The sequence below is a fragment of the Salvia splendens genome, chromosome 18, assembly GCF_004379255.2.
Source record: "Salvia splendens isolate huo1 chromosome 18, SspV2, whole genome shotgun sequence".
Classification (NCBI taxonomy): domain Eukaryota; kingdom Viridiplantae; phylum Streptophyta; class Magnoliopsida; order Lamiales; family Lamiaceae; genus Salvia; species Salvia splendens.
In genome coordinates this window covers 25107829-25117067 of record NC_056049.1, presented here as the reverse complement: position 1 = coordinate 25117067, position 9239 = coordinate 25107829, and the positions used below count along the sequence as shown (strand labels likewise).

The 9239-nt window shown below is 38.8% G+C and overlaps 1 protein-coding gene and 1 long non-coding RNA gene across 2 annotated transcripts; both read left to right on the top strand.

Annotated features, from left to right (window-relative positions):
• The first annotated feature begins 1544 nt into the window (after window positions 1–1544).
• LOC121776486 lies at window positions 1545–5522 on the top strand. Its single transcript, XR_006045302.1, has 3 exons — window positions 1545–1636; window positions 2739–2829; window positions 5416–5522. It is a non-coding gene; the product is annotated as an uncharacterized LOC121776486 (long non-coding RNA).
• A 52-nt stretch (window positions 5523–5574) lies between these two features.
• On the top strand, window positions 5575–8234 carry LOC121776997 (protein NLP8-like). Its single transcript, XM_042174128.1, has 5 exons — window positions 5575–6177; window positions 6285–6329; window positions 6400–6957; window positions 7052–7151; window positions 7293–8234. The coding sequence occupies exons 1-5, from the start codon at window positions 5575–5577 to the stop codon at window positions 8138–8140; spliced, it is 2154 nt and encodes a 717-aa protein (XP_042030062.1). The 3' UTR covers window positions 8141–8234.
• Window positions 8235–9239: the final 1005 nt, after the last annotated feature.

Below are 9239 nucleotides of genomic sequence, written 5' to 3'. Positions count from 1 at the left end.
GAATCTATGACTTAGGTATAATTTATTAATAGTAAATTGTCATATATGAATCCAAGACTAGTAATTGTGTCACACACGCACCGTTGAGCTCACAAGATAACTCAAAATTCTAAGAATGGTTATGAGTTGCAATCACACTAGTATATTATTTATTTTTATATTGGGTATTGTGTGCAATTAATTTATTTAGCATGGTTTTGTCACCATGTGTGATTGTGAATCACTAAACTTATCCTCAACACACACTCACACTGACACTCATATGGAGTATATTTATATACGTTTAGGTAATTAAAACAAAGCCCAAGATATTTAGAATGATTATGGTTGCAATAACATCGACATTTTATGTCGTGGGTTTATCCTATAAAATATATTATCTCATATGTTGTCACTTTTTAGTTGCGTACTAAGCTATTGATGTATGTATAATTATTTGACTATAATATGTCAAACAAATTAATATTATAATTGATAAAAAATATCATTCTATTCAAGTGTTGATTAAATGGCACTGATTTATCTAAATAAGATGATTTTATATCACATCAGTTTTAATTTTGACCACTAATGGTAATATAATAGCATAGCCAATACTTTACTTAACAATGTTAATTCTTAAATTAATTTACAAGAATTTAACAAATCTTTAGAAATCATATGTTTACTATAATTAGAAATCATATTTTTATTATAATTTATTGATAAATAGCAATAGCATAAACATAGAAATGAAGACATATGATTTAATGCACTGAGATAAATAATTACCAAATTTGACTATTAAGTACTCCCTCCGTTTCACTATAGTTGAGTCATTTTTCCATTTCGGGAAGTTTCTTCATAGTTGAGTCATTTCCATATTTGGTAACTTTTTTCTCTTTCTTACTTTACTACCTCTTACTTTATTCTCTCTACTTTACTCACTTTATACTTTATTCTCTCTACCTTTTCCTCTTTCTTACTTTTTTAACTATTTATTTAACACACTCAACATCTCTTTCTTAGACTCCGTGCCCAAAAGTTCCGCCTCAACTATAGTAAAACGGAGGGAGTACTTTAATTTTAACTTAAAATACTCTTTTTTTTAAAAAAAATTATGTAATTATTCATTAGTCATCTAACTTATCTTGTAATAGTAGTATGAAAATACTAGCCAAAATGACTGCTATTTTCTAATACCAATAATTAACCTAACCTAAAAATCATAGCTGCTAATTGTCGACATCAATGGCGCAAGCAACATGCCACGTTTGCAGATATTTATTTAGCGCCTGATATTACTTAGTTTGAGACCACAAAAAAATTCTAATCACCTAATAATTAAATAAGTAATCATTCAGACATGACGTGACAGCTCTGCCCAAGATTCAATCAGTGTAACGCGTGGTTGGAATCTAAAACCCGCTGGATTCCAACTTCCAAGAATCGAGGAAATATCCCGTCATTGCTGTGCGATAGTGACTGCAAATCTGACTTTACGAACTCGAGTACCTCCAATTTATTAATTCCAAACCCAGATCAATCAAACATTGGCATGAATCTCTAAGCAGAGAGAATCAGCCATTAATGCACTCCAGATATTCGACAAAAGGTTTACTCCAGCTCCTCGTTATTGTACGAACTCAGAATAACTGTACGTTTTTTCATTTCGATTTTTTTTATCTCTCGTGATTTGCAGTATCTATTAGTCCTAGGAACATTCTCGTTTCTTTGTTTGTTTCGTTTTTGAAAATGAAAAGAGAAATAATCTGCGCACTGATTTTGAAAAAAAGTAGCTGAAAAATCGAGTCCTTTTGTATTTTTCATTTCTGCAAATACTCCCTCCGTCCCATTAAATATGCAACATTTGCTTTTCGGCACAAGATTTTATGTAGTGTTGTTTTGTGAATTAATGAAGAGAGAGTAAAGTAAGAGAGAAGAAAAAGTAGAGAGAGTATTGTTTCTATTTTTAGAAACGTTTCATTTTTAATGGGACAGACCAAAAAGGAAAACGTTTCATTTCTAATGGGACAGAGGGAGTAGTTTATTAGAAAATGGCGGTTGATAGCTCCCATGTTAAGTACCCAGCCACAATCGTGGAGTGAACTCTCAAAATAGAACACACGCAGCAATTTAAACGTAACCCAGATGCGATAAGATGAGCTTTATTGATAAGAACGGAATGAAAGCGAAAGATTACACTCAAAAAGAATAACAGAGGAATAACTGAGGAATGAAGTAACAGACACTGCCTCGGATCAACGATCCTAGCCCACGACAATCACTCAATTGACAGCTCTCAAAAATGTGGTCCCTCATGCTTATATACTGCTATCTCCCGCTCATCATTCGGTTATCATTTCCTCCACATGCCAACCACACTCCCTCCACACGCCAATCCGGATATATTTCGTGGTCTTTTTTTCATTTGCATCCTACTAGCATGACTAGGTGCATGCGTCACCTCCTACGTTGCATACACACGTCAGCTCACACCTATGCATGCAACATCCCACTCGAAGAAGATGTGTTATTTCATAGAGAGTTAGTAACATTTCTTGTTGGAATTTCGTCGAACAGGAAACAGGTATCGGAGAAATTGAATTCCCTTCTCTTTTTGGGGTAAAAAGTCGAGTTTGTAGTCTATTTTATAGTTTTGTTTAATTGTGTTACAGTATACATCTAGGCCAAATTCGGCGTGCATTTGATTTTTTTTTTTTGAGTTTTTTTATAAAGTTTTCTTTGAAATCTTGCAGGAAACTCTGTATTTTGATTGATTAACACTTCCGTCGCTATAGCCGTATGTTTAATTCTTCAGCTTCGCCCTAAAACCTTGTTAACTCCGAGGTAAGTGCCTAGAGTTCTGTCTTGTTTTCGAATTTCTTGTGTTAGACCAGATCAAAATGTGCATGTATTTGTAAATTGTGAATAATCCACCACTTTGAGTTGATATTTGCTGAAGGTATGAGCTCTTTGATCCATAGCAGATTGATTAATAAATTAGGGCTAGAAATTGGGGGAAATGGATGGGAGATTTAATCTGTAAATACCGTATCTACGATATTAGAATATTAAAGATAGAAATTGGGGGAAATGGGAGATTTACTTTGTGAGTATGGTTGCTAGGCCAGAGGAAATCGGGTTTATAGGGTACTTTACGTTTAAAATAACGTAAATGTACCCATTTTGTTATCTCTTTCATATATGGGAAAAACGCCATCCACATTGGCGTTTTTTATTAGTGAAGACGCCACCCGCATTGGCGTTTTACCATTTTAAACCGTATGTCGTCGTATTTTATGGAAATACATGTAAGTTAAAAAACGCCAATATGATTGGCGTGTCACAAGAAAAAAACGCCGACGGGATTGGCGTGTTTAGTGAATTAGAAAAGTCGGAGGTAATGGCGTGTTTATATAAAGACGCCATCAAGGATGGCGTCTTTCAATTATAAAGCAAGAAGAAAGATAAGCTGAGATAAAAGAGAGAGAAAGTCAACAGAGAGATGGGAGGAGAGAGAGGGTAATAATGACTTAATAGTAATATACGAAAACCACCCAAATCAAATGGTGGCATTCATTAAATGTGAGCGATGTGACAAATTTTGATTTGAGATTTGGCAGCCAAAACCTCCCACTTTCCATGCGTAGTGTAAACAATCTACGAAAATCAAACCCCATCCAATTTGTTAATCACACACACGCTTTAATTTGCTCTACAAAATAGTAATATACCCCATCTAATCTATAAGTCGATATTCTTCAAGTGATTCTTCTATTATTTGACACATTTGCTCAAATGAATCCATGAATGGATTAACTTTGACAGAAGAATAAAATATATGATTTTAGATGAAAATTGGAGAGGAAAGAGAGATGATTTGAGAAGAATAGATGTGTGTTTATGTTTGTGAAGGAGGAGTATTTATAGAAAAAAAAAAGAAAAAAAAGAGGAGTATTTATAGAATAAAAAAAAGATTTTTTTTTAAATTACCGTTGAATGGTCATATGACCGTTTTAAATTTTTAAATTTTTTTATTAAATTTTAATTTTTAAAAAATGATTTATTGCGTAAGCGTGACGACGCTCCCTAGCGGGCCGGCGAGTGGGCATCACGCATGGCGCCGGAGCGCGCCACGTCGCGCGAGCGCGTGGTGAGACAGCTGGCGTGCTGTCTCTGTGGGACGGGCGTCTCGGCGGGCTGGGGACAAGACGGGACGCTGCAACACGTCCTGCGGCCGTCTCGTCTCGGAGGGACGATCGCGGGTGCCCTAAGCTTTGTTCCTAATCTAATTTTATCATGTCACATCAATATTTATTACTCCCTCCGTCCCCTAATAGGAGTAGTTGTTTGACCGGGCACGAGTTTTAAGAAATATAAAGAAAAGTTGGTTTGCCCGCACGGGCTTAACTCAGTTGGTTCCTGGGTGGTAGATTGTCCCTAAGCAGACAGGATCGAATGCTGGCAGCCGCAGTGTGGGAGTTTCACCACTGTGGTGGCTCCTTGTGTGCTGGTTACCAGTGTAAGTTCCTCCCACCTAATGGGCCGCTGAGGTACCGTGTTTGAACCCCTCCATAGCGATGTCGGGCGGGTTATGGGGGCGCCTGGGGTGAGCGAATCACCTTTTTTGTCCCTATAAAGAAAAGTTGGTTGAAAAAGTTAGTGGGAAAGTGGACCCACTTTTTTATATTGGTTTTATAATAAAATGTGAGTGGAGTGAGTTAGTGGAATGTGGGACCTACTACCATTTATGGTAAAAATGAAGAGTGACTCTTAATGGGGGACGGTCCAAAAAGGAAATTAGCGACTCTTATTCGAGGACGGAGGGATTACTATTTGTTAGTTAAATTTAAAAAGGATGAATTAGGGATTGAGGGTGAAAATGGATAATACCACGTAAAGGATGACAAGAAATTTAAAGTCAGTCTTTTCAATTTCCAACAGCCTATATATGGTCAATTTATAACCTACTACTATTATTACCTCCTCCCTCTCCCTCCTCCCATCTCTCTGTTGACTTTCTCTCTCTTGCATCTTAGCTTATCTTCCTTCTTGCGTTATAATTGAAAAACGCCATCCTTGATGGCGTCTTTATATAAAGTCGCCATTCCCTCCGGCGTTTCTAATTCACTAAACACGCCAATCCCGTCGGCGTTTTTTTTAACACGCCAACCATATAGGCGTTTTTTAACTTACCTGTATTTCCATAAAATACGACGACATACGGTTCAAAATGGTAAAACGCCAATGCGGGTGGCGTCTTCACTAATAAAAAACGCCAATATGGATGGCGTTTTTCCCATATATGGAAGAGATAACAAAATGGGTACATTTACGTTATTTTAAACGTAAAGTACCCTATAAACCCGATTTCCTCGCTAGGCCATTTCTTGAAGAAATTGTGAATATTGCTTAGAAATCTCTGTTTCATAGATGGAAGGTACCATGGAACTGGATTCCGACTACCCCTGGAGCTGCAATGTCGAGCTGATGAACTACGAGGAACATGAAGAATGGCCAATCAGCTCTAGTAACTTACCAGATCATATGTTTCCCTCCACGAATTTGTCACCCTTAGATGAAGTGAACTCGATGGAAGGAGGCTACGATGACAAGGTGTCATTTGAAGGTGGTGCGATGGCATTGCAAGAGATGGACATGGATGGAGTCAATTATCCGAACGGGAAGAAACGTGACGTGGAGGGAATTGTGATATCAAGGCCTCTTAGGCCATCTCTGAATGAGAAGCTGCTGAAAGCATTGCATCTCTGCATACGTTCGTTCGGAAGGGGTGCTCTGGCCCAGGTGTGGGTCCCACTGAGGAATGGTGACGAATGCATCTTGAGCACGGCTGGACAACCATATTTACACGACGGGCGGCTGTCTGAGTATCGCGAGATATCCAGACTCTTTTCTTTTGCTGCTGAGCCCGGAGCGAGCTCTCTTCTCGGGCTTCCCGGCCGTGTCTTCACCTCAAAGGCTCCGGAGTGGACTTCAAACCTGATGTACTACAATAAAGCTGAGTACTTGAGGGTGCAGCATGCGGTTCATCACAAAGTTCGTGGATCTATTGCTCTACCCGTGTTTGAAGGTGATTCAGATAAAAGATCTTGTTGTGCTGTTCTTGAAATCGTTACTACTGAGGAGAAATCCAGTTTTTATTCGGAGATGGAACATATATCTCGTGCTTTACAGGTTCATTCCATTCCCCTTTGAGAGAATTGCGTTCGCTCAACTAAAATTCTACTGTATATTCATAAGAGCTAGAGAGATAACTCCTTCATCCTCTATTTTTGTATTAGGCCGTGGATTTAAGCAGCAGGCAATCGTCACGTCTTTCTCCACAGGTATCAATTGATCGAAGTTTAATGTCATAATCTCGATTCACTTCATGAATACTATGTTTTATCTATGCAGAGTCTTTCGAGTAATCAAAGGGCGGCATTGGCCGAAATCAAGGACATCTTGTATGCCATTTGTCGTTCTCATCGCTTGCCACTTGCCTTAACATGGATCCCTAATGAGACTGCTCAAGTGCTCTTCCTTGAGGAATCTACCTGCTACTCGACCGGCGAGTGTATGGAAGGATTCCTGCACGCATGCGCGAGTCACTTCCTCGAAGAAGGGAAAGGTCTAGTTGGAAAAGCTCTCAAATCGAACAGACCCTTTTTCTACCCCGATGTGAAGGAGTTTCATGTAAGTGAATATCCGCTAGTTCATCACGCTCGAAAACTAGGCCTCAGTGCTGCTATTGCTATCAAGCTAAGAAGTAGTTACACCGGTAAAGAGGACTATGTCGTAGAGTTCTTTCTTCCGGTAGACATAAAAGGGGATAACGAGCGGCTTCTCTTGGTTAGAAGCATCTTGTCTAATATTGAGACGATCTGCACTAGTCTAAGTAAAGTAGAGGAAACGATGCCTGAGCAGCCGGTTATAAACGATGAGCTACACTCCACCAAAAGATATTCTAAACAGGTAATACTTCATAAGCAAAGACTGTCATCAAGTTTTTGATCTGCAGAGTTCCTTACAATGATAATGTGATTGCGTTGTTTCGTTTCTTGTCTAGACGGAGAAGAAACGAAATACGAGTGAGAAGAACATTAGCTTGAATGTTCTTCAGAAATACTTCTCCAGAAGCCTTAAAGATGCTGCAAGTAGCCTTGGTGGTGAGTGATCGTTTTTTATTTTGCGTATTGGTTGATATCATTGTTGCATAATTGAAACAAGTAGAGAAATTGTAGAATACGCGTTCCATATACGGAAAGTCTTGATGAAACCTTACTTGTTTTTGTCCTAAATCTTTGTAGTGTGTTCTACAACTCTCAAAAGGATATGCAGGCAACATGGAATCGCTCGATGGCCTTTCCGCAAAATAAAAAAGGTCGATCGGTCTTTGAAGAAGATACAAGGCATGCTTGAATCTGTTCCGGGTGTAGATCTCGACCGTGGTAGAAATCTTTTGCTGACCGGCCGAACCAGTTTGTCTGAACAAAGAAATGTCGTTGGCCAATCCCCAGTATGTGAGGTCATTGATGTCGAAAGGGAAGAAGAATTTCTTCTAGATATGGAAGATGTATCGAACCGCTGTGTTTGCGATGGATCCAAGTTGGCTGCATTAGACATGAGTTCGTCATGGCCGGCTAGTTTGAACACGATGCCTTGGATGAGTACATCAATGGATCCACACGAGCTGTTCCTTTCCCAAGCTGGGAACAATGGTTGGAAAGCATGCTCCATTGATGAGATTGAAAAGGGGACGACTCGTACGAGCAAGGAGGCATCATCGGACGTGACTGACTCGCAGCACGTCTCTGAATCTGTGTTGTCGATGAACGTCGGTTCCTCAAGCTCAGGTAGTTTTGATGAAACTACACATGTGAGGAGAGATGGTGCGATAATCACAGTGAAAGCTACGGACGGAGAAAACATAGTGCGGTTCAAGTTCGTGCCATCTGCAGGGTGCTTTGAACTGTATTCGGAGGTGGCGAAGAGGTTCGAACTTGGGACAGGGGAGTTCCAGCTCAGGTATCTTGACGACGAGGAGGAATGGGTGTTGCTGGTAACCGATTCGGATCTGGTCGAATGTGTCGAGGTGTTGGAGTTGCTTCACACTCGTACGGTGAAGTTTCGTGTAAGTCGGTCGAGGAGGAACTGAGGTACAAAATATAGTTTCTCGACAGACACAGGGATATTCATGTACCACTATATGTGAATATCTCGACAGTTCATAAAATTGCAACAAAGTACGAATATAGAAGCTTGATGTCTCTCCAACGCTAAAAACCGTTTACAAAACATACAAAATAATGTATACTATTAACTAGGTGTGTCTTACAATTGATTGTAGTAGACTATCACTTTTTTTTGATAAAAAATACTCCTTCCGTACCCAAAGAATATGCACTTTAGGTTTGACACGAGTTTTAATGCAAAATTGTTAAGTAAAAAAAGAGGTAGAGAGCAAATGTAAATATAATATTGTTAATGGAGAATGAGCCCTACCTTATTAGAGAGAAGAGGGTTTCCAAAATTAGAAAGTGCATATTCTTGTGGGACGGACTAAAAATGAAATGGTGCATATTCTTGTGGGACGGAGAGAGTAATTGGTAACCTAACAAAGAAACTAACAGACAAAGGAAACACTTTCTATTAGTATATAGCAACCAATTGCTTAGACCCAACGATAGAGTTTCTCTTAAACATGTGTTGGTTCTCGATACTAGGAAACTAACCGGGCATAATACAACCGAAAAGACGGAATATATTAAAGACTGAAATGAAAATATAATGAAAAACTCGAAACAATAAAACCGTAAAGCAGTAATAAGCCGAGTCGAGGAGGCCTATGTCTGCAATACGAGATACGCCCCGGTAGTGCTCTCAAATTGATGTGTCGTTCCAAAAGATAGAACGACTTTTCATCTCTGATATAGCAGCACCGCTATCAGTAGAGCTTCAACGAATTGGATGATGGCGAGTGTGTTAGGGATTGGCAATCTCCACCCAAACTCTAGTATTTATACAATAGTTTTATTCTTTAACAATTTTAAATAATTGTGAAATACTAGTATTTATTATAAATCACATTATGCATCTCTTATTACTACTCCCTCCGTCCCTCTGTAGTAGAGGTATTTCTTTTCGGCACGAGATTTAAGAAAAAATATTTTAAATAAGTTAAGTAAAAGGAGAATAAAGTAGAAAGGAAAACGGTAGAGAGTAAAGTACTTTTTGACAAAAAAGGAAATGACTCA